The sequence below is a fragment of the Oncorhynchus gorbuscha genome, linkage group LG25 (genome assembly GCF_021184085.1).
Source record: "Oncorhynchus gorbuscha isolate QuinsamMale2020 ecotype Even-year linkage group LG25, OgorEven_v1.0, whole genome shotgun sequence".
Classification (NCBI taxonomy): Eukaryota; Metazoa; Chordata; class Actinopteri; order Salmoniformes; family Salmonidae; genus Oncorhynchus; species Oncorhynchus gorbuscha.
This window is the reverse complement of record NC_060197.1, coordinates 35,950,374-35,976,552: the sequence shown is the minus strand read 5'-3', so window position 1 is coordinate 35,976,552 and position 26,179 is coordinate 35,950,374. Positions and strand designations below refer to the sequence as shown.

At 42.1% G+C, this 26,179-nt stretch overlaps 1 protein-coding gene across 3 annotated transcripts in view; it reads right to left on the bottom strand.

The window, feature by feature from the left end:
• The window catches only part of LOC124014355 (rap1 GTPase-GDP dissociation stimulator 1-like), a 52,441-nt gene extending 27,099 nt beyond the window's left edge, over positions 1-25,342 (bottom strand). Inside the window, exons 1-7 of one of the 3 annotated variants that reach the window (XM_046329242.1) lie at positions 24,862-25,342; positions 18,162-18,272; positions 16,204-16,326; positions 14,131-14,256; positions 10,360-10,506; positions 6,386-6,514; positions 5,837-5,962 (exon numbers count right to left, since the gene is read on the bottom strand). In XM_046329242.1, the coding sequence (XP_046185198.1) occupies positions 5,837-5,962; positions 6,386-6,514; positions 10,360-10,506; positions 14,131-14,256; positions 16,204-16,326; positions 18,162-18,272; positions 24,862-24,865 (766 nt within the window). In that variant the 5' untranslated portion in view covers positions 24,866-25,342. The remainder of the gene's footprint in view (positions 1-5,836; positions 5,963-6,385; positions 6,515-10,359; positions 10,507-14,130; positions 14,257-16,203; positions 16,327-18,161; positions 18,273-24,861) is intronic. The other 2 variants (XM_046329243.1, XM_046329244.1) reach the window with 2 other exon arrangements.
• Positions 25,343-26,179: the final 837 nt, after the last annotated feature.

Genomic DNA, 26,179 nt, shown 5'->3' with positions numbered 1-26,179 from the left:
TGTTCCTAGGGCCAACAGTGAAGTAGTATCTAACAATTCACAGCAACACACACAAATCTAAAGACACACACAAATCTAAGACAGACATTTCAGGAGGAGCAAACAAATGTCCTTGTTATTTTAAAGAAAATCTATTTCTATCCATTAACATCAAATGATCAGAAATACAGTGGACATAGTAATTTACAACATTAACAATCATAGCTGGAAACGGCTGATTTTATGGATTATCTACATAGGCCCATTATCCGCAACCATCACTCCTGTGTTCCAATGGCACGCTTTTTTTTAAAGGTGTGGATCAGCTTTAATATTGCAAATAGATTGCTTCCAGCAATGTAACTGTCTGCATCATATCCAATCACCCATATATTTTTGGGTAAATACTTTTTCAATTTTTAGAATATACATTTATTATTCCTCGCAAACCTAACCACCCCTCCCCAAATTGGAGTAAACTAATGAACAATAACACGTATGTATAAACTGAAGGTAGGAGCCTATTACACATTTTAGACAATATATTTTACAATAGTTACTGTTTTTTTATCCTTCCTCTTTTTCTGATGTCCATCCAGTTTGATTTCTATTTGTAACGGCGCAATATCAAAATTTGTTGTTAGCTAATCCAAGTTTATCCCTTTAAAAAGCTAATTGATAGCACAGTTGAAAACTGTTGTACTGCTTAAAAAAAGCAATAAAACTGGCCTTCTTTAGACTAGTTGAGTATCCCATTTGTGGGATCAACTACAGGCTCAAAATGGCCAGAAATAAAGACTCTTCCGAAACGCATCAGTCTATTCTTGTTCTGGAAAAATGAAGGCTATTCCGAGAGAAATTGACAAGAAACTGTTGATTTTGTACAACGCTGTGTACTACTCCCTTCACAGAACACGCAAACTGGCTCTAACCAGAATAGAAAGACTGGGAGGCCCCGGTGCACAACTGAGCAAGAGGACAAATACATTTGTGTGTCTAGTTTGAGAAACAGTCGCCTCACAAGTCCTCAACTGGCAGCTTCATCAAACAGTCTCAACGTCAACAGAAAAGAGGCGACTCCGGGATCCTGGCCTTCAAGGCAGAGTTGCTCTGTCCAGTGTCTGTTCTTTTACCCATCTTAATCTTTTTTAAAGAGATGTCTTTCTTTGCAACACTCCAGATTTTTCTAATTAGACATTTAAAATCAGACCGTTTGAGAACATTTTTACCTAGAGATACACATTAGCACGTGCTAATAAAAAAATATATAAAAATCTTCTCAAACCACGAGTCGAATTAGCCTCTAATGAATTTCAGAATGATTAGTTGCGGTATTTAAAGTTTACCACGCTACACCACTAGATGGAACCATATCGCACCAGAGCTATAAGAACTGAACTGATGGACATGGGGCCATGAAATGTGGTATGTAAACCTTACTTTTTTGTCCCTAGAAGCTGAGTGAATATAAGTCACTGCAATAGATAGCTGCACGAGATCAGTTGGTGGAACTATAGATGTCATTATAGAAGTCACCGGTAGTAAAAATTGGCTTGAGAAATGGTGTACACACTCACCTGCAGTGTAATGAAATTAACATATCACAATATAAAAACAATTCCTAAACCTAACTAAATTCACCCATAAACAATTCTAAAACCACAAATATTCAAACCATATTTGTTGCAATATACCAATACACTAAAGCTGAAAATATTTCACAAATCTTAACATAAAACATGAATAAAATTGACCCCAGAATTGGTATATAAACGCAACACGTTAAGTAATGACTAAGAATGATTACAAGGTGCAGTCAAAGATAACCAACCTTCAGCAACTGCAGCTCCCTCAACCACAAGGCTCTCCAGAGGGTGGTGCGGTCTGCCCAACGCAATACCAGGGGCAAACTACCCCGCCCTCCAGGACAAATACAGCACCCGATGTCACAGGAAGGCCATAAAGAGATCATCAAGGACAACAACCACCCGAGGCTCTGCCTGTTCACCCCACTATCATCCAGAAGGCGAGGTCAGTACAGGTGCATCAAAGCTGGGACCGAGAGATATAAGCTGTTTTTCAATCTCAAGGCCATCAGACTGCTAAACAGCCATCACTAGCACTTTAGAAGCTGCTGCCTATAGGAATAGACTAGAAATCACTGGCCACTTTAAGGAACGGAACACTAGTCACTTTAACAATGTTTACATATCTTGCATTACTCATCTCATATGAATATACTGTATTCTATACTATTCTACGGTATCTTAGTCGGTTCCTCTCCGACATCACTCGTCCATATATGTAAAGAGTCTTCATTCAATCCTACTTCGATGTGTATATGTTGTGTAATTCGTTAGATATTACTGCACTGTCGGAGCGAGAAGCACAAGCATTTCACTAGACCCACAATAACATCTGCTGAACACGTGAATGTGACCAATAAAACTAGTTTTTCAGCACGAGACTAACCTTGATTTGTGTCATCGTTGTGGTATTGAGAAAAACATGGTAATGCTTTCACTGATTGCACATAAAGGAAGAGTTCCTACACGGAGTGCTTGCTTTGTTCCCCAACTGATCTTGTTCCCTTTGTCATCCTGTGAACCACAATTATTGCTGCTCGCAGCTACACTACATTACATTTAAGTCATTTAGCAGACGCTCTTATCCAGAGCGACTTACAAATTACCAAAAGTACATGGACACCTGCTTGTCCAACATCGCATTCCAAAATCCTCAGTACTAATATGGAGTTAGTCCCCCCTTTGCTGCTATAACGGCCTTCACTCTTCTGGGAAGGCTTTCAACTAGATGTTGGAACATTGCTGCGGGAACATGCTTCCATTCAGCCACAAGCGCATTAGTGAGGTCAGGCAATGACATTAGGCGATTAGACCTGGCTTGCAGTCGGTGTACCAATTCATCCCAAAGGTGTTAGATGGGGTTGAGGTCAGGGCTCTGTGAAGGCAGGTCAAGTTCTTCCACACCAATCTCGACAAGCCATTTCTGTATAGACCTCGCATTGTGCACAGGGCATTGTCATGCTGAAACAGGGAAGAGCCTTCCTCAAACTGTTGCCACAAAGTTGAAAGCACACAATCCTCTAGAACGTCATTGTATGCTGTAGCTTTAAGATTTTCCTTCACTGGAAGTAAGGGGACTAGCACGAACCTTGAAAAAACAGCCCCAGACCATTATTCCCTTACAGTTGGCACTACGCATTGGGGCAGGTAGCATTCTCCTGGCATCTGCCAAACCCAGATTAATCCGTCAGACTCTGATGGTGAAGCGTGGTTCATCACTCCAGAGAAAGAGTTTCCAATGGCGGTGAGCTTTACACCACTCCAGCCGAAGCTTGGTATTGTGCATGGTGATCTTAGACTTGTGTGCGGCTTTTCGACCACGGAAACCCATCTCAGGAAGCGCCTCACAAACAGTTCTTGTGCCGACGTTGCGTCCAGAGGCAGTGTGGAACTCGGTTGCGAAACTCACTACCGCCGATTTGTACTCGCTACGCATTTCAGCGGCCCCATTCTGTGAGTTTGTGTGGCCTACCACTTTGCGAATGATCTGTTGTTACTCCTAGACGTTTTGCACCTCTAGCAGGGCAGACATTGACGAACAGACTTGATGGAAAGGTAGCATCCTATGACGGCGCCACGTTGAAAGTCGCTGAGCTCTTCAATAATGTCATTCTACTGCCATTGTTGGTCTATTGAGATTGCATGGCTGTGTGCTTGATTTTATACACCTGTCAGCAACAGGTGTGGCTGAAATAGCAGAATACACTCATTTGAAGGGATGTCCACATACTTTGTATATATGGTGCATTCAGAAAGTATTCAGACCCCTTGACTTTATCCACATTGTTACATGACACATTTTAGAATAAGGCTTTTGTTTTTTTCCCCCTCATCAAATTCACAGACAATACCCCATAATGACAAGTTCTCTTTTTCTAAATTTTTTACCCCATTTTCTCACCAATTTTGTGGTATCCAATTGTTAATAGCTACTATCTCGTCTCATCGCTACAACTCCAGTACGGGCTCGGGAGAGACGAAGATCGAAGGCCACGCATCCCCCGAAACAGAACCCAACCAAGCCGCACTGCTACTTAACACAGCGCGCATCCAACCCGGAAGCCAGCCGCACCAATGTGTCGGAGGAAACACCGTGCACCTGGCGACCTGGTTAGCGTGCACTGCGCCCGGCCCACCACAGGAGTCGCTAGTGCGCGATGAGACAAGGATATGCCTACCGGCCAAACCCTCCCTAACCCGGACAACGCTAGGCCAATTGTGCGTCGGCCCACAGACCTCCCGGTCATGGCCGGCTGTGACAGAGCCTGGGCGCGAACCCAGAGTCAAGTTTGTGTGCAAATTTATATATAAAAACTGCTATCACATTTACATAAGAATTCAGACCCTTTACTCAGTACTTTGCTGAAGTAACTTTGGCAGTGATACAGCCTTGAATCTTCTTGGGTATGATGCTACAAGTTTGGTACACCTGTATTTGGAGACTTCCTACAATTCTTCTCTGCAGATCCTCTCAAAATATATCAGGTTGGATGGGGAGCATCGCTGCACAGCTATTTTCAGCTCTCTCCAGAGATGTTTGATCGGGTTCAAGATTAGGCTCTGGCTGGGCCACTCAAGGACATTCAGACTTGTCCCGAAGCCACTCTTGCGTTGTCTTGGCTGTGTGCTTAGGGTCGTTGTCCTGTTGGAAGGTGAACCGTCAACTTAGTCGGAGGTCCTGAGCCCTCTGTAGGAGCAGGTTTTCAACAAGAATCTCTGTACTTGGCTCCATTCACTTTTGCCTCGATCCTGACCAGTCTCCCAGTCCCTGCCACTGAAGAACATCCCCACAGCATGATGCTGCAACCACCATGCTTCACCGTAGGGATGGTGCCAGGTTTCCTCTAAACATGAAGCTTGGCATTCTGGCCAAAGAGTTACATCTTGGTTTAATCAGACCAGGGAATCTCGTTTCTCATGGTCTGAGTCTTTAGGTGCCTTTTGGCAAACTCCAAGCGGGCTGTCATGTGCCTTTTACTGAGAAGCGGCTTCGGTCTGGCCACTTGTCCTTCAGGACGATTCTCCCATCTCCACAGAGGAACTATGGAGCTCTGTCAGAGTGACCACCATGTTCTTGGTCACCTCCCTGACCAAGGCCCTTCTCCCCCGATTGCTCAGTTTGGCCGGGCGGCCGGCTCTAGGAAGTGTCTTGGTGGTTCAAAGCTTCTTCCATTTAAGAATGATGGAGGCCACTGTGTTCTTGGCGACCTTCAATACTGCAGAAATGTTTTGGTACCCTTCCCCAGATCTGTGCCTCGACACAATCCTGTCTCAGCGCTATACGGACAATTCCTTCGACCTCATGGCTTGGTTTTTGCTCTGACATGCACTGTCAACTGTGGGACCTTATATAGACAGGTGGGTGCCTTTCCAAATGATGTCCAATCAATTGAATTTACAACAGGTGGACTCCAAGTTGTAGAAACATCACAAGGATGATCAATGGAAACAAGATGCACCAGATCTCAATTTCAAGTCTCATAGCAAAGGGCCTGAATACTTATGTAAATAAGGTATGTTTTTATATTTGATATAAATTTGCAAAAAATTCAAAAACCTGTTTTTGCTGTGTCATTATTGGTTATTGTGTGTAGCTTGCTGATGATAGTATTTTATTTCATCATTTTAGAATAAGGCTGCAACGTAACAAATGTAGAAAAAGTCAAGGGGTCTGAATACTTTCCGAAGGTAATGTATATTTAATATTTATAACCTGACTTGCCGGTCTTAATTGCACCTGTGGGGATAAAGAAAAAGTTGTATTGAATTACCATTTTCAGCGAGTGGAGCCAGGACCTCAAAGATCATCTCCTTCTTCTCGTGCTCTGCCTGCTTCTGGAACAGACGTACCAGCTCCTCAGCGATGTTTGTGGAGGCAAACTGTTCCTTACTGGACTCTGCAGAGACGGGAAAAAAATAAAGTTAAATCAAGATGAAATGACTGGTCCAGTCGGTTTGTGCGCAGGCCAACTTCTGTGTTCATTCATTTTCATGCCGAGCGTACGGCACGATAACGATCAAAGATTCGGCACCATGCTAAAGACATACACACCGGAATCAGTTCTGTCCATGGACTTAGAAAATATGTGAATGACAGGAGAGTCCACAGCGCAACTTTTATTGGGGCTTGACCATTTTTTATGCTCAAAGCCCAGGCCCCAGAGAGCATGGTATAAAGCTGAACTAAGTCCAGAATGGCGGGGTGGAAGCAGTATTCTACTCAATGTACCGTAGAATTAATTTAGAATACATTTTCTTTGGTTTATGCCTAAAATACATAGTGACGTCTCTGATCAGCCCTAAGATGTCCCACTACCCACCGAGCTCAGCCAAGTTTCCGAAAGCGATGAGGCACATCTCTGTAAGAGCAGTGTTGTCTGAGTGGAGCCCCAGCAGCTTCACCAGGGTGGGGATCACGCCCATGTTGATCAGCTGGGCCTGCAAGGAGTCTGGAGAGGACACACAGAGGAGATCAGAGGATAGGTAAGAGTACTGCCATCTAGTGTTTGGGAGGTTGAATTACAATAAGGCCACAAAGATCAGGGTGGGCAGTGTTAGGTAAATTAACTAAAACAGAAACACCCTGGTGTGTGTGTGTGTGTGTGTAATTTATGAAGGCACTATTGTCTCAGCCCTAAAACGTAGAGAGATACATTGGGCTATGAAAAAGTCTGTCTGCCAGCTTTGCTCTGCCAGAAAACACACACCCACAATAAGTCAATAATATAATTAGAAGTGGAAAAGCTAATGGAATGTATAAAGCCAAACGTCTTGAAATCAAGTCTCAAGAGGATTATAAAAAGGCCATTTCTAAAAAAGGGAAATTAGTTCATGCAAACAAGGAAACAAATTTGCACATTTCAACTACCATTTGCTAAATGTAGACTAGCTATGCAGTATATATTTTTTTCATATACAGGATATCAGAGTGCAGATGTATTTCCCTGGTTGTAGTGAGCTCTGGAAAACCAGCTAGAAGAGCCTAGAGAGGAAAGATAAGAAAAAGAGTCGATTAAGTTGACTTTAAGAGACTACCAATACTGACAAAATGGGCGGAGAGAGAGAGAGAGAGGGTACAAGAAGAAAAAGGAGAAGTTAAAGACAAGAAGAATGGGAAAGTGATGAGACAGAGGTAGACGATAAAAGGCTAGAAGGAAGGAAGGAGGGGAAGCGAGTGAGTGAGAAAAGGAAGTAAACCAATTGAAAAATAGTTATATTAGTGAATTATTAAGGGCTCTCTCTGAAATACAAGCCGACATTTTTTGCTGGTACTTATTAAAAACAACCACCATCAATTGTCATCCGCCAGAACTGTTATTCACTCAAAACATTAGATCCTAACCATAATCCACAATAGGCCTCGACACAAGCAGAAGACCTACAAGAGAAGAGCGAATTCCAGAAACATAAACCAACTTGGGTCAAAGTTTACATTTACACAAAAATATTGATTTCTATTTCGTCAATTTGCACGGACGCTGTAAAAACCAGTGGACGTGCAGAGCTTCTATCAATGTTAATGAAGGTTATATTAGCTGTGGTGACAGTTTACAAACAGCCAGCTGAAGGAAATGAGCCGCTGGCGGCCACAAACTCATTTGCATTGCGTAATTGCAAAAATGCTCCGGCCCTCGCTGTGGTGCGCAGAGCAGACCAACTCCCATTACTCTGACGTGTTAGATTCCGTATCTCAGCGTAGAGAAGGCGGTTTCTCTCCTCTTCACCGATATTTGTATGTATTATTTTCAACCATCAACTTTTTCAGCCTTTTGAGGGGTGACATTTGAGACAGCGTTTGTTTTATTGTAGCCGATGACAGGGCTTGGAAACAACTCTAGGCTACATTTCACACCTAACCTCGTGCTAAATCATTCAAACTTAATTTAATAAATTACATGTATAAAACAGTGTTGAGCAGGACGTAATGGAAACAGAATTCCACACATCGTGGAACATTGACTTGAATGGGGATGGCCGTTCTACTAACTCTATTTCTGTGTAACCACAGCACTGTTTAATGTCTGATGATCTGATCGCAGATCATTAGGTTTACGAAGAAAATCCTCCTAGCTCCAAAGAACAAGAGTTGTCGCTGACTTGCATGTACCTCCTCTGAACGCCACATTTTTGCTCACATTTAAATTCTCAGTCTATTTTCAACGGGAGGACAAAAGAGTTGGTGAGTGACCTTGGACTGGTCAGAGATCGTACAGGAGAAGAGATATGCATCTTGCCCCCACGGAGGAGAGAAAGTTATAGAACTTGGCCAATTCATTAATAATTTACATTATTCAGAGAGGAGCAGTACGTCGTGGAACATCAGGGTTAGAACGTAGAGAAAGGGGCATAAACACTCACCAGGCATCCCTGTCACAACACCACTAACCAGCCTGGGGTGTTTTCATTCATGCAAACCTTTGCAAAATTTTTTTGCATCAGAACAATTCATAAACAGTTTATGGGACAAATTCAGCAACAACTCCCTGTTTCGGCCCATTTACTTCAGTTTGGTTCCTAGTAATCTCGCTTAAACCAGAACTAAAATATTGTGTAATTTGATCAGCTATGGCAATTCTGGGTCTAAACACAAGAATTAACGCTGCTCATTATCCTACGCATTCTACACCGCCGCAACAGATTCTTCAGTTTACGTGCAGAATCGTATTCTTCGGTTTATGCACAGAATCTGTGATGAGGTCACTAGTGAATACACTCCTGGGGAACAAATAAGACCAAAACTCAACTTTCTGTAATCCAATTTGATGAGGGTTCCACAGCAGCAATGACATCATACCCAGTGGGGTGACTTCCTGCTTACCGACCACAACCAATTTCAAATCTGGCAAGACTGACACTTGACTATTGTCTCTCCCCAATGTGGGCAGGCTTCAAGTGAGGACGCACATTGGGAAGAGTCAATAGTGTCTGTTTTGGTAGATTTGATTTGTTGTTTATGGTCTGTATGCAGGAAGTCCCCCTGCTGTGTAAGATGTCATATTGCAGAGTCTACCCTTAAAAAGGTAGTGACTTGCAAAGGAAAATTTGTCACTGTTAATCCCCAGTGGCAAAATCATTGCATCACAACAAGACTAGTTAATTAGCGAGCACAGTTAAACGGTTCTAAACAATGTGTTCATTTGAATGAAAGATTTATATTTTATGGTGAGTCTATGTACGAGTCCAAAATGGCACCCTATTCTCTGGTCAAAAGTAGTGCCCTATGTAGGGAATAGGGTGCCATTTGGAACACGGACTAATTAAACTGGAACAGGTGCTGGAAGGTTGACAGCAGAAGTGATCCATATTGATTACGCCGGACCTTGCACCTGGATAGACCATATAGGCTTAGCAAGGAGGGTTGTGGGAGAATAGGCAATCTAACTAGAAAACAAGAGAGTGCTGTGTAAAGGGGAAGAAATGGCTGCAGTTTAAGCTGTATGGACACCATCACCACCAATTACAAGGACAGGCAGTCACTGCTTTAAGAGGAAAATTACCAAGGCCTCAAGCAAGATACAATAGAAAGCAATGGAAGTGGACTTGAAGCAGACAGACCACTCTCCAGGGAACAGATATTGAACAATCCTCTTTATCACTACCTCCTGTCACCATGGTGAGTAAAGGCTGAGTAATATAAAACTTGAACATGGGCTAAAATCTAAATTTGTCAAGACATTTTTAGACTTCAAAAACAGTCGGCTAATGAGTCCATGCCCCTACACCATCTATTATAAAGTCCCAGTTGTGTAGATCCAGCTATATGGAAATAACAATAGGTTTGGATTTGAGGCATATAGGAGCTGCAAAAGCTAATGGAGGTCCACATAAACAAGCACAACAGATGGCCTGGGACGTGGACTCGTTTCGCCATTAATTACATTTGAGGTCTGAAAATATCAGACAAAACTTTCATTTTTAAGTAAACTATCACTTTAAAGACTGGATAAAAGCTGTCAACATGACGTTTAGTACAGTCACCAACACTGCCAAAGTAGGGCGGCAGGTAGCCTAGCGGTTAGAGCATTGGGCCAGCAACTGAAAGGTCAATGGTTTGAATACCGAGCCGGAAAAGTGAAAAATCTGTTGATGTGCCCTTGAGCAAGGCACTTAACACCAATTTCCTCCAGGGGCGCCGTAATACTATCGCTGACCCTGTAAAACAACACATTTCACTGCACCTAGCCGGCGTATGTGACAATAAAACATCTCACTTTATCTCTTAGATTAATTATTTAAAAAGTTTACTCTGTTCAGATTGGTTAATTTAGTTTATCCGGGGGGAGTTTGTTATTACCATTTTCATTGCTATAGTTCATCAGCATGCCACAAAAGACAGTCAAGAGCTTTCCATTGTCCGGGTCAGTATTTTGGGACAGTGACTTTATGTGTCCAGCTACTATCTGAGCCCCTCCCGCCTGGTCAACTGCACTCCTGCCCTCATCTGCAAAACAAAGAGGTCAGGGGGACATCAACAAAGAAAAACCACAAAAATCACAACAAGCAACCTGGAAAATAAATCAAGAGAGAAAGTTAAGCAAGCAGTGAAAAATAAAATAAAATACACAATCACAAAAATGCTAATTAAATATAACCATAAATAATAATGATTCATCAGAACATGGAAAAGGAGAGGCAAAAATCATACAGAACTGGGAGTTGTGACATAATTCCAGTGTGTTTTTGGTCATGCCCACCCAAGGCTGGCAGAGTTAATCATGTAACTCCAGTTTGTCATTTTAGTGCACTCTTTTCTTTTGCGATTAATCGTAGCCTGAAAGCTTTCAAAACGCACTAAAATACATCTATACAGCTAAAAACAATCAATGTGATGTCTTAAGTCGACATTGAGGTAAAAAAAAAAAAAAGAGTATGCCTTATACATTTTCCTTGATTTCGCTTACCGTTACTTTGGACATAAGACACGTCAATATTCTTGTAATGCTTTTCGTAAAAAAAAAATTACAAATGTAATCGTAAATTACAGTTCAATTTGATCAAATTCTGAATTTGCAATTAGTCACGATTAATCACAGCAAATCTTCCGATTAACTCAAAATATACAGCCTTAATTGGTGGACAATCATTTAATGCTAGTTGTGGTCAACTAAAATGGAGATTTGTTGGTGCTCCTGAGGTTAGGGTTTGAACTTTAAGGACGTCACCTTTGCCTGCAGACATCGCGTAGACAATGAGTGCTTGATGTGCCAAGAGAAAATGTAGCATGAAAGACCAGAGCCCGGAGGGATGCCACGTGCTCTGATAGATACGTTGAGTGTACAAAACATTAAGAACATCTTTCCATGACATTGACTGACCAGGTGAAAGCAACAATCGCTTATTGATGCCACTTGTTAAAGTCACTTCAAAATCAGTGTAGATTAAGAGGAGACAGGTTAAAGAAAGATGTTTAAGCCTTGAGACATGGATTGTAGGAGTGCCATTCAGAGGGTGAATGGGCAAGACAAAATATTTAAGTGCCTTTGAATGCGGGGTACGGTACTACGTGCCAGGTGCACCGGTTTGTGTCAAGAAATGTGGAACGCTTTCGACACCTAGAGTCCATGCCCCGATGAATTGAGGCTGTTCTGAGGGCAAAAGCGTGTGCAACTCAATATTAGGAAGGTGTTCCTAATGTTTAGTATCCTATTCTGGTTGAATTTCCAGACTACAGACCAGGAATTAATGACTTTTCTTAGAACTCAGAATTGGGGATAATGTCCTTGTCAAAGTAGATAAACACTATTTAAGGAATGGAAGAGTATTTCCCTTTTGTGAAAATTACAAGCCACATCCTGTGACAGTACGCCAACGCTGGACATCGTAAAGTCAACAAAAACGTCTGTACAAGCGTTGCGTTAGCCAACACAGGAACATAGACACAGTGTGCGCTTGACGACGGCAGACTATATGGGGATGTCTGGAGTGTAGCTAGCAGAGGAAGCGTTATGGGCCTTGTCAGTATATCATTGTCTGTACTAGCGGTTTTAACACAGAAACACAACACATTATACAGTGTTATGTGTGCATGGCGGTGACAGCCAGAATGGGGTGTCTGGAGCGTAGCTGGCTTGCTGGCAGAGGAAGTGTTAAGTGACCAGTCATCCCATTCGTGGACATGCACAGACTGGTTCGCCTCTAGTCTCCCGATACCAGCCAACCACGACCTTGCTGGTCCACAGCCAACCACGACCCCCACATCCAACCTCAACCTGGTTGGGACACCTGCCCACTTCCTTAACACTCGACCATGGACAGGAAGAGAAAGGAGGGGAGAGAGATGGATTTGAGAGAGAAGAAGACAGAAAAAAAAACTGTGAGCGCAAGTGTGTGTGTGTGTGTGTGTGTGTGTGTGTGTGTGTGTGTGTGTGTGTGTGTGTGTGTGTGTGTGTGTGTGTGTGTGTGTGTGTGTGTGTGTGTGTGTGTGTGTGTGCATAGACTGGAGAGAGAGAGCATGCACGAGAAAGACAAAAAAGAGAAAGCAAGGGAGAAAGACTAAAACTGGCTGGAATCTGGATGGCATTAATGGAGAACGGACAAAATGCTGGCACTGTTTTTCTGTTGCTAGGTCTGGAAGTTGTATGAATGCAATTGGCAGTTGAAGTGGTAGGGTTGTTGCTGGGTTGATTACATTTTGAAAGGGCCAGAACCCGGAGCAACCAGACAGCTACAGACTCCCTCTAAACTGATTTCTTCAGTGGTGCCCCTATTAAGAGTTGAAAATAGCTGCAGCTCTGACTGACACACACACACACACACACACACACTTCTGCCACCATGCCAAAAAAACAAACAATTGCCCCCACAATCAAACTCTTTCTGATTCTATCAAACCACAGACATCTGGGAAACAATGCCCCTGAAACAACAGCTGCCATTAAGGCCTCGACCCAACACAGACCACTAACCACTCAGCAAAACCCGACAATGACATTTTCTCCTCAAATGAATTCACGACAACTCTTGATTAAGTCACCTACATTTTTTTTTATTCTAGAGGCATCGGGGGAAGTGATTGTAAGCAGTTCTACCCTTGTGTGACAGACATAGGTCTCTGAGGTGTCTGTCTGGGGAAAGAAATGTGGCAGGAGCTCTGGGCTAGAATGATTATGACTGCCACTCCGTCGCCTCTTGAAATGGACAGAAATTCTCAATAGTACATTTGACATTTTAGTCATTTAGCAGATGCCCTTATCCAGAGCGACTTACAGTATTCAGTGCATACATTTTCGCACTGGTCCCCCGTGGGAATTGAACCCACAACCCTGGCATTGCAAGCACCATGCTATACCAACAGCCACACGGGACAATAGTGAGAGAGTTGCCTAGCGAAGCCTCTTGCTAGTCCACAGATGAAATATGGATTTCATATTGATAATGGAGTGAAGCACAGACAATATCATACTGGTAGTGACCTCAGAGTATTCCAATTTACAGCTGGCCAGAGTATTCCAATTTACAGCTGGCCAGAGTATTCCAATTTACAGCTGGCCAGAGTATTCCAATTTACAGCTGGCCAGAGTATTCCAATTTACAGCTGGCCAGAGTATTCCAATTTACAGCTGGCCAGAGTATTCCAATTTACAGCTGGCCAGAGTATTCCAATTTACAGCTGGCCAGAGTATTCCTCGCCTCCAATATATCCAGATGAGAAACAGGTTATATCGCATTATATTATGATGAACTAAGACTAAACAGATTTTCAGCAGACCAATGTCATCAAAAAGAGCAGATAATGCTAACAGTCGGTTTAGAATCCTCTGACACCCGTTTCCCCTGCATGATGCAATTCAGCACCTCTGGGAGGGGAGAGGGAAGAGAGGAGGGCCAGTTGAAAGGAAAAGTCGATTCAGTACTTCCCCTAGAATTACACCTAGGCAAGATGCAATCCCCCTTTCTTATAAAAGTTGACCTCCCCTTCCCATAAATTATAATAATTATGGTGGAACCCATAGACACCGATTCCGGGTCCTTTTCCAACTGGCCTATGACAAATGTTTAAAGGAAACCTACACGAAATGTGTAAGAGAAGCCTTTGAGAGGGAGACCTATAGCAGGATGAACTTACGGCTGTCATAGCAGATGTTGCCCAGGGCGCGGCCTGTCTGCAGCAGCACCTCCTGGTCCTTCGAGTGGAGCAGCTGCACCAGGGGAGGGATGAGGCCTGCCTCCACACAGGGGCTCCGCATGAACTCTGGAGGGGAGAGGAAGCAGTCAGGATTAGCAATTAGGCTCCAGGGTGAAGTTTACCAACCGTACAGACCTGGGATACACTTCTCCATCCCCAATCTTACACATTAGTGGGGGATTTTTTTTTAAATGACCCATTTTTATTTACCTTTATTTAACTAGGCAAGTCAGTTAAGAACAAATTCTTATTTTCAATGACGGCCTAGGAACAGTGGGTTAACTGCCCGTTCAGGGGCAGAACGACAGATTTGTACCTTGTCTGCTCAGGGATTTGAACTTGCAACCTTCCGGTTACTAGTCCAACGCTCTAACCACTAGGCTACCCTGCCGCCCCATGATCTGTGTCTAGGGGGAAACTTCACCCTACTCCTACCTTCATGGTCCATTATGTCTCGATTAAGGAGATGAAATTTAAAATCAAGTTGAAATTGACTGAAAAGTGGACCAGTTATTCAGAGAATGCGTTTCAGTTAGTTTGCTGGTTTGACTGGAATTGAAATGGATTTCACTATAACCTCCAATCTGCTCAGAAATATACTGTGTGTGCCAAATTCAAATTGATTAGTCAATGGAAGACTGGATGCGTCCTAAGTGCATCCACATTTGACCATTTTTATATGAACGCATATTTTTTTAAGTTAAACTCTGGATGAAACAACTCTGGATCTTTGTCAGAAATACATTTAAGGCAGCCCTAAAGTTCTGCCAAATACAGATAACCTTCATATAATACTGACTAGGTTTTAAATAAAAGTGCTTAAAAACACTCAGGTATGCAAGAAAAAGGTTATTTTAGTCCAGTATCTTTCACACAGTAAGCCTTCCACTGGACTGGGCATAGACAATTCCGGGGCCTCTGACAGATAAAATGCCAGCGGGTCGGTGCCAAGTCTCAGGCTGGCACATCAGCAGGCAGCGATCCATTCATTATGTTAGACTTGTCTACCCCCAACTCCCAAGTCACTTCCTTTCAACTCTGCGCCTGCCTTCCCTGAAACCCACTCATAAATTACTCTAAAAGCACTTAGTATGGCCCAGTTGTTGCTGTAACTGCAGTATGCAAATTGAGAGGCCTGCATACTGTAATCTGCCACATTGCTAATGGAAGACTGCTTGAGTCCAACATGTGGCCAAGAAAATGTGTGACTTCTCTACAATTGGAGCGTCAAGAAGCCATCAACTTATTTGAATGCCCAATCTCAACCTTAGTATAAAGCTTTAAATAGGGCACAATGCAGATGTTATTTCATGTCTATTAAGTAAGTGAGTCTGTGAGCGTTATGAATGCCTTAGAGGTTAGAACGAATCAACCAACCTAATCTCAACTAGATCTTACGAGTTCCTGAATCTCAAAACGAGCCACTCACTGCTGTGCATTTCCCCTTGATCAAGCTACAGTATGGCAGGAAGTACATGCATGATTCACTGTGCTGACGTTGTGTGAAAACGACTACCGTCTAGGAAAGCAAGACGGATGGCAACACCAGCAGACAGGTCTCCTATGTTGCCTTCTGTTAGAGAGACTGAAGCCATCTGTTGCCGTTGGAATGGGTAAAGGCAGAATTGCTTATGGGGACTGGAGTGAACAAACAGAAATGAGCACAGGGACTAGACCACAAGCTAGGCTACACAGCGAACATCTATAGAATAATCACCCATAAGTGACTGTCTAAGATTGATCGTCTTTAAGAGAATCATCCATAAACTTCACCATCAGCCCACAACTAGATAAAATCACAATCCCATTAAAATAACAAAATTAAGATAATGACAATTAAATGAGAAATACAGATGTATGCTAAACCGCCACTGTATGACAGACACACAAAGCTGAGAATATAATAAAACGTTTAAAAAATAAAAATAAATGGTATACAGACAAGATGAGGAGAATTGTGTTTCCTGGGGAGGATGAGATGAGGTGTGGAGAAACCAAGTGGGGGAGCCTCACCATTTTTGGCCACCTCAGCTATGATGTTGGCTACTTTGGGGGTGCAGGAGGACTGTGGGGCCAGCAGGGTGGGAAGCAGGGAGAGAACGCCCATCTCCTGGACCTTCTCACTGGCATTAGCATCTAGGAGGAAGAGGGGAGAAAGGAGGTGAACAGTTGAGAAAAAAGACAAGGGCTCCATCTCAATTTGTCTTTCATTGATTCCTTGCATCCTATCCCCTTGGCCCTTTCAACCATATTGGAGAAGATCCAAGGTATCCCCATCTCACCTTCAAATGCTTTTTGAGAAAGAGGAAAGTAGAAAGACTGTAGGGAATTGAGGAAGGATTCATTGAAAAAGAGCCATAGGGTGAGTTGGGCAAGGAGAGTCAGTTAATCCCTTCCCATCCAGGTCATTCCATTTTTGGGGTTATTTATGATCATCCTAAACCAAGCTCCAGAAAATGGCCCATATAAATCAAACTACCAGCGGGACGACAGTGCAGCCCTGAAATTATTATTAACCTCTTAGCCAATTTTGGATTTTTTTATTTTACATTTATTTAACTGGGCAAGTCAGTGAAGAACAAATTCTTATTTACAATGACAGCGTAGGAACAGTGGGTTAACTGCCTTGTTCAGGGGCAGAACGACAGTTTTTTCCTTGGCAGCTCGGGGATTTGATCTAGCAACCTTCCGGTTAGTAACCTTCCGGCAACCGGCCGCCCCTAGGCAACCCCTAGGCAACCGGCCGCCCCTAGGCGTCACACGTGACATGTTGAAAAGCTCCCTATGCAAGTTACCGTTTCTTGTAGCGGCTGCAACTCAATCCCCTCTTTCCGCCATTATAACGTGTGCGTGTGTGCCTATTCCATGACATGAGGCTTCTAAAAGCTGTTTTTCTACACAAGAGGCTCCAGACAAGGAAATGGTCTTTAAAACCAGAACCGTTTGAGTTACAAAGGGGAGACTCTCACACACACACACAAAGGTGTCAGTTATTTTTCTCTACGACGCACACAAGCTTAAGGGGAGTAGTCTGAAGGTAACCTGGTACCAGGCTGTAAAAATAGCATCACGTGCATAGGGGGTAAAAGTGCCACAAATTAAGTAACCAAACGGGTCTAAAAGTGGCAGAGTTGTCTTATCTCTCTCAGACATAGGACAGACACTTCAAAACCATATTCATTACAATACATTTTGACTGTGTTTTGTCATATACAAATGTGTAATTCAAGCCGTTTCTATGGGTATAGCAGTAATGCTCAAATTCAATGTTTCATTGAAAAAAAGATAAAATATCTAGCTTAAACAGTACATTTTATGACCATCTTAAAACAATTCCATATGTTAGCTTAGTAGATGTTGTGATCTAAGACCTTAGACCTGCAGGGTTAACCAATGAACTGATTATTACCGTCACTTGGATTTGTACTATTAGGCTAAAGGTAGCATCGGCAAAAGTGTGTGTCTTTTGGTTTTCTTGGCCATCTCCTCACCCAAACAGACTATTGCACGTTCATCACTTGTGCCAAAAGAGACTAGAAGGGGCATCATCCTCAAAGACTTTTATTTCCATGACTGATCAAAACTTGTTCTCCTGCCTCTCCATTTTCCCTCTGCAGCAGACATGGTGATCAATATGTTTGGAACATCGAATCGCAATCAAATCAGAGTATCGAATCGTAAAACATATAGAATCGCGATACATACCGTATCGGCACTTAAGTATCGTGATAATATTGTATTGTGAAGTCACTGGCAATTCTCAGCCATATTGGTTGTTTCCCAAACGAAGGAGGACAGACTGGTTTGTGAATAACACTGACTGAGATATTCTCTTAGGCCTTGTACGAAAACAATGTGAGCCTGGTTACTAGAATGTTTTTTTGTTCTCCAAATAGTCTAACTAGGCTCTCTATTTCCTCCATCCTGTACTGTGTATTTCACTTACTCTGAGGAGTGAGGGTCAAACTTACTGTTGTGGGCCAGTGCTTTGAGCAAGCAGTCCAGGCAGCTCTCCACACTGTCTGTGGCGCTGTCCGCTGAGGCTAGCTTCAGCTTCTTCAACGCTTCGCTCAGGTTATCTGCTGGGAGAGGAGGGGAAAAAGTGAATGAGCACTCGTCCTAACCTGTCAAATTACTCCTCGGTCTAAGGTAGCCTATGCTATTCAACGTTTTTAAATCACACTGTGGCTGGATGTTAAATTTGACCACAACTACCTTGGGCCATACAGTATAGAGCAACCCACAAGTCATATCACACAATAAAACAGTATACGAGAAGACATGAGGCGAAACTAAATCCGCCATCCATGATTTTGTGAATTCTGAATAAAAATGTGTCTCAAAACAAGTAGTCTATAATCACTGTTTTAGTAGTGTTACTACACAGCAAGACAGACAAAAGGTAGCAGACAGCAGGATTGTTTCTGGGTCAAAATGGGGCTTAGCTGGGAGGCGTGGCAGGGTCGTGGTATTGGGCACAGTCGGCAACTGACAATTATATATATTTTTTTTACATCTCTTGGCCGCGGAGACAATTATGCCATTTTAAAGCCAATTTCCTTCAATTCAAATTTTTTTTGCCATGGCTTATGATTTGTTCTTACGCTATCGGAGTGTCTCAAACAGTATTACAAAGTCAAGGGAGACCCATGACATGATAAATTGTCCTGAAAACATGCATCATTTTTGTAATTTAAGATTTCCCCCCCGACTATCTCAGCCTTTTGGCTCCTCAGACCAAATAAGAATGCACACAGCTCTGTGCTGCATCATCACTTCCCTTCCTCATTCTCCCTCTCAAATGGTAGCTCTAGACAACACTATGATAGACAGTCCAGTGGTCATACAGTGGTGAGCCCTAGTATAAATCAGGACATGAGCGGATGTACAACTCATCCCTGAGGAGCTCCACAACCTCGGGCACAGCCGACACATGGCAGCGGTAGAGCTGGGCAATAGGGACAAAAATCTATTTTGCATAAAAAAAGTATCTATTTTCATAACGCTAAATTGAACATTAAGTTCATAATCACCCATATTAGCAAACGCATTTCATTTCAAACTTCACATTTCTCTAGTAATGTACTATAGGTTATTTTTCATAATGAACGATATCAGCAAAATGTCCACGATAAGTGGCCAGCGCCTAAAATGTTTATTGTCCCAGCTCTAGGCAGCGGGTATCAAACGATTACGACTGCGTCAACATACTCACTGGGTAAACACCAACATGTCAATTAAATATGAATGAGTTCAAGTCATGTTGGGATCCGCCAGTACTTTGATGGGTCCTTATCGTAATGGACATTCTCTGTGTCTAGACAGTACACCTGGTATGCTGGGCCAACTAATAATTGAGAGATTTTGGTGTCTGGAGCTGTTACAGTGCTCAGCTAATTGGATTCTGGGCTGCACGGGGCCAAGAGGAGGTGCGGTGACACACAGAGACAGAAAGCAAAGACCCTGACGTTCCCCATCCCGCAGATGTTCTCCTGTGTGCAGTGAGGATTAGGATTCAATCGTATGACATTTTAAAACCAGTCAAACGAGACTTTCATTTTCCAGGCTGGCCTCCATTCTATAATGGATTTTTCTTGCCTTTCAGATTATGGTATGTCAGGGTCCCTCCTTATAGCCAATGAGGCCTGAGTCAGGTGTTCCCATAACACATCATAAAACACACAGGCAATGTTTGCATAAAGACATGACCAGGGCCAGTCAATCCTCCATAAGCATTAGGCCTCTTTCTGTTCCAAGGAGTTGAGATAGCCTACTGACGATTCTACTCATCATCTACTTAAATCAAAAGGATTAATGGGTGATTCAACGAAATGAGTACATTTTTGGTCATGTAACCTCATCCAACATTGTTATAAAGAGTGCATGTTCAACTTAATAAAAAAACATGTTTTCCCATCAGAAGTAAACATACACTTAGGTTGGAGTCATTAAAACTCATTTTTCAACCACTCAACAAATTTCTTGTTAACAAACTATAGTTTAGGTAAGTCTTTTATGACATCTACTTTGCATGACAAATCATTGTTCCAACACTTATAACAACTCACTATTTCACAATTTCAGTGGGTCAGAAGTGCAAATGCAGTAAGCCAAGCCAGAAGCAGGCACGTAAACATTCATTCAAACAGCACTTTTGTGCGTCAAGCATTGCGGTGTTTATGACTTAACCTATCAACTCCGAGATGAGGCTGGTGTGACCGAAGTGAAATGGCTGGCTAGTTAGCGCGTGCTAATAGCGTTTCAAACATCACTCATCACTCTCATGGGTAACGCTGCTTCGATGTGGTGGCTGTTGTCGTTGTTGCTGGTTCGAGCGAGGAGAGGGACGGCTATACTGTTCCACTGGCAATAAAGTGCCTATAAGAACATCCAATAGTCAAAGGTTAATGAAATACAAATGGTATAGAGGGAAATAGTCCTATAATTCCTATAATAACTACAACCTAAAACTTCTTACCTGGAAATATTGAAGACTCATGTTAAAAGGAACCACCAGCTTTCATATGTTCTCATGTTCTGAGCAAGGAACTGAAACGTTAGCTTTCTTACATAGCACATATTGCACTTTTACGTTCTTCTCCAACACTTTTTGCAATATTTAAACCAAATTTAACATGTTTCATTATCTACTTGAGGCTAAATTTATTTTATTGATGTATTATATTAAGTGTTAATTCAGTATTGTTGTAATTGTCATTATAAAAAAATTTAATAAAAACTTATTTGTAAATCGGCATTTCTGGTCCTCCAATAATCGGTATCGATGTTGAAAAATCATAAACTTCTGACTAGAGGTCGACCGATTTATGTACACTAAGTTGACTGTGCCTTTAACCGCTTGGAAAATTCCAGAAAATGATGTTATGGTGTTAGAAGCTTCTGATTGGCTAATTGACATCATTTGAGTCAATTGGAGGTGTACCTGTGGATGTATTTCAAGGCCGACCTTCAAACTCAGTGCCTCTTTGCTTGACATCATGAAATAATCTGAAGAAATTCAGCCAAGACATCAAAAAATATATATTGTAGACCTCCACATGTCTGGTTCATCCTTGGGAGCACTTTCCAAACGCCTTAACGTACCACGTTCATCTGTACAAACAATAGTATGCAAATATAAACACCATTGGACCACGCAGCAGTCATACCGCTCAGGAAGGAGACGCATTCTGTCTCCTAGAGATGAACGTGCTTTGGTGCGAAAAGTGCAAATCAATCCCAGAACAACAGCAAAGGACCTCGTAAAGATGCTGGAGGAAACAGGAACAAAAGTATCTATATCCACAGTAAAACGAGTCCTATATCGACGTAATCTGAAAGGCCGCTCAGCAAGGAAGCAGCCACTGCTCCAAAACCGGCATTAAAAAGCCAGACTACAGTTTGCAACTGCACATGGGGACAAAGATTGTACTTTTTGGGGAAACGTTCTCTGGTCTGATGAAACAAAAATAGAACTGTTTGGCCATAATGACCATTGTTATATTTGGAGGACAAAGGAAGGCTTGCAAGCCGAAGAATACCATCCCAACCATGAAGCACGAGGGTGGCAGCATCATGTTGTGGGGGTGCTTTGTTGCAGGAGGAACTGGTGCACTTCACAAAATAGATGGCATCATGAGGTAGGAAAATTATGTGGATATATTGAAGCAACATCTCAAGACATCAGTCAGGAAGTTAAGGCTTGGTAGTAAATGGGTCTTCCAAATGGACAATGACGCAAGCATACTTCCAAAGTTGTGGCAAAATGGCTTAAGGACAACAATTTGCATTGGAGTGGCCATCACAAAGCCCTGACCTCAATTCTATAGAACATTTGTGGGCAGAACTGGAAAAGCGTGTGCGAGCAAGGAGGCCTATAAACCAGACTCAAGTTACACCAGCTGTCAGGAGGAATGGGACAAAATTCACCCAACTTATTGTGGGAAGTTTGTGGAAGGCTACCTGTAACGTTTGACCTAAGTTAAATAATTTAAAAGGCAATGCTACCAGATAGTGTATGTAAACTTCTGACCCACTGGGAATGTGATGAAAGAAATAAAAGCTTAAATAAATAATTATATTATTCTGACATTTCACATTGTTAAAATAAAGTGGTGATCCTAAGACAGGGAATTTTTACTAGGATTAAATGTTAAGAATTGTGAAGAAACTGAGTTCAAATGTAGTTGGCCAAGGTGTATGTAAACTTCCGACTTCAACTGTACCCAACGCGTGCCAAATAAAGAAACAAGGTTGACGAACAAGGTTGGAGATTATCTTAAAAGTGCAGTCAAAAACATATTTTCCAGTGTTTTATATACACATTTCCACACTGTGGTTGGAATAATACTGTGAAATTGTGAGGATGATGCCCCTTTTAGTGTAAGAGCTGCTTTAAAAGACTTCCTGAAATGTAAACCTGTTTTGGTGGGATGGAGGTTTAGCATGCCTGGTGACATCACCAGCCGATTAATTCGTTAGTTCTAAAAATCTGTCAATAACAGCTCATTTTCAGTTTCCACCTCCCCACTCAGACCACTCCGACAGTTCTAGCTAAATTCTTGCTTGAGAAATTGCTCTTTGTCAAGAAGATTTTTTTTTAAACCATTTTAATTGAAAACAATAAGTACTTAATTATTACCCAGAAATAATTTGATATAGAGACAAAACGGCTGCAATGGGCCAGTAAATTAGCCTTAAACCTTCTTGTGACAGGGGGAATGGAAGCTTACTGTGTGCAACAGGAAGGGGCAATTGAATGCAAACTATCCATAGTCGGATAAAACAAACAAAAAATTAAGTTTTTAAAAAACGTGGATACCATGGATGCTTATATTTCTGCACGCAGTGTGAAGGAAGTTAACGCATGCTACACTATACCTGTAGACAACCAGTTGCCAAACTACCTCTCTTCAAACTGCAAGCAGAGACATAGAAATGGTATCCACAAGTTAATCTAACTGTGGGTAAGTACAGAACTGACAGTTTTTTTTGTTTTTAAATTGCCTGTCTATCTACGGGTTACAGGGTTGACATTATGATCTACCTGCTCAGTTTTCCACCAGAAAATTGCCAAAAAGTATAATACCAGATCATCTGAGTTTTATACTATGATTTGACTATTACATGTTCAATGACTTATGAAAAAGAAAAATTAAGGAATAGTTTCACCATACTAAAATGAGAATTCAGTTCACAGAACAGGGTTGAACTTAAAATGAAGGACAGACGTTGTGCGAATAAATGAATCACTAAATCAATAACAATCTTCAGAAATGACTGTCAAATCAACGAGAGTTTTACAATGGTAAAATCTTCCTAGAAGTCAGAGGGCACACAGAAGGACATGCCAAAATGCAGAATTTTGGCCACTCAGATTTGATGTTCCATGTGGTCTATGTAAAGGGCACTTCGTTCAATATAACAGCTTTTAAAATTTAATATTGGTGCACAATTTTACTTAAAATATCAAAAGGGATGCTAAAAAAGGTACTAATTTGGTGGAATGACCATGATAAGTGTTTCTGCTTAGCTGGAGCACCCCTGTCCTATAGAGATACTATGTTTGTGGATGGATGGGTTCATCTGACCTCCTTTCTGCTGAATCACATAGGCTAGTACCGTATGATTGCACCTTGTACAGCAATGGAGGCTCAACATATACCCTAGAATTCTGGAGTAGTCAAAAACCCTGATGTGACAAGAGTACAGTACATCCTCCGAAACAGTCCAAAGCAAGTCACTAGAAATAATTTATTCGGGTTAAAATGGGAGTAAGTACATTACACCAAGAGATAGCATCCTCAGTCAGCGCATTTCTTACCAAATGTCAAGCACACAATTACTAAGAGTGGCCATGAACATTTTGATTTGTCAGTCTGTCTCTGTGTTTTTGCTTAACTATCCTGTGGGTACCAAAGTTCCTCACAAGGATAGTAAAACATGGACAATTCAGACAAGTGGGGACATTTTGCAGGTCCCATATAAGGAAAAATTCTATTTTATGCATAGGAGTTAGGTTTACAGTTCGAAAAATAGGATGGAATCAATTTTGGTCCCCAGAAGGACAGCAATATAAAACGGTGTGTGCATAGGCCTATTGCGTAACAGTGTAAGATGGATGATACACATCTGCGCTGTAGACAGTTTAGTCCACTGATGTTAGTAAACAAGTAGTATGGCTGTCATAACATGTATGCAGTGCATGTGGTTAACTAAATAATACATAGTTGAGGAATCAATGAAAAAAAATCCACACGTTTTACAAGGAGTCTCAAACTGAAACAAACGCAGCTCGTCTCCAAAAATTACAGCAGCTTATGGCTGTCAAATTCAGGTTCTGTCTAGCAATGACCCGTGTTACATAATGCGATTCTCGGTCTGACAAGTATACGCTACGATGGGCATGTGAACCGCTAGCTGCCCGTTCTCTATGTTCACCCCACCTCACGTTACTCCTTTGAATCTAAAGCTAGAGCCACCAAGTGCGGTCTTCTAGTTTGATGCTCCCAAAGGAAATGCTTCTGCTAGTTTAACGTTAGCTTGGCTAATTATAATACCCTACCCTGGCATGGTATGGCATTTGTGGGCTTCTATGTCGACGTCTGTCTATTTCATATTGACGTTAAAAGACAACTGAATGACGTTATGAATCAGATGTTGATTACTCACCCATTTAGCTACTGTAACGTTAGCTAGTGTGAGTGATACTCCAAGCAGCTTCGGATCAGGATGCGCCCAGTAGGCTGTCAAATTGCTACTCGCAGCGAAAAAACGTGCAAGTTGTTAGCTAGTGTTGGTTAACAACACTTTATTTTATTTGAAGTCGCTATCTAGCTAGCTGGTAAATCATATACCCAGGCAAGGCCCACCGTAGCTAACCCACGCCGTTTCGTCCCCGGCAAAACCAGTAAGCCACAGCACTCTCTCCCTCCCAGATGCCGCCGGGAAAGCTTGAAGTGTAGCCTATAGTACAACCCCACCTCACAACTATGGTATGGTTGAGTAATTTATCCGCGAGTAATATTGATCCACATCGACGCCAATGTTCGCTACTTCAACCAGAGTTTGCTTCAACTCTACTCGACACGCACTTCCTACTACTTGCTCGCTTGCACATGCAGCAGCTACAGATTCCACGCAAGTGAATCGCAGCCTATTGCTGGCGGTTGATTGGCTCTTGGCCTGCACATAACTCGTTTTCCACGATCATTGGCCGAAGTCTGTCGTTTGTTCGTGCCACGCCCTAAGGCGGTATTAAAAATGTCCAAATTTCAAGTGACATTCACTATTCATAGCAATTAAGTCATATAATTGTTATAGACTAACCAAATTGTAGCCACATGGTTTGGTCTGCTAGCTACTTTACTGGAAGACTAAGGCACTATTTTCATTGAATTAGTATCACAGGCCATTGGAAATAAACATTACACAACAAATTGGAAATCGCAAATTGAAAAATGAGTGATTTGGAAGGAATCAGTGGCTAACTGCAAGGATTGCATAGCGATCACTAGCCTGCTATTCAGTGGAGTGGGTGTGTGGTCCCAATTATCGGTTTAAGGGTCTCTTTTCCAAACTTAAAATTATTTTTAAAAATCAACATTGGCCATGCTGTCATGCCAGCATGCTTTCTGCCACACTCAAAAATGTTTTTACTCAGAACTGTGAAATCTGACTTCAGTGAGTTCAAGACAACTGGGAACTCAAAAAAATGGGCTCCAACTGGGAAAATACACTTTGAGTGGTCGGGAACTCAGGCCTCTATTTTTTCCATAATTATTTCACCTTTATTTAACCAGGTAGGCCAGTTGAGAACAAGTTCTCATTTACAACTGCGACCTGGCCAAGATAAAGCCAAGAAGTGCAACAAAAACAAGAGTTACAAACGTACAGTCGATAACACAATAGAAAAATCTATGTACAGTGTGTGCAAATGTAGAAGAGTTGGGAGGTAACGCAATAAATAGGCCAAAAAGGCAAAATAATT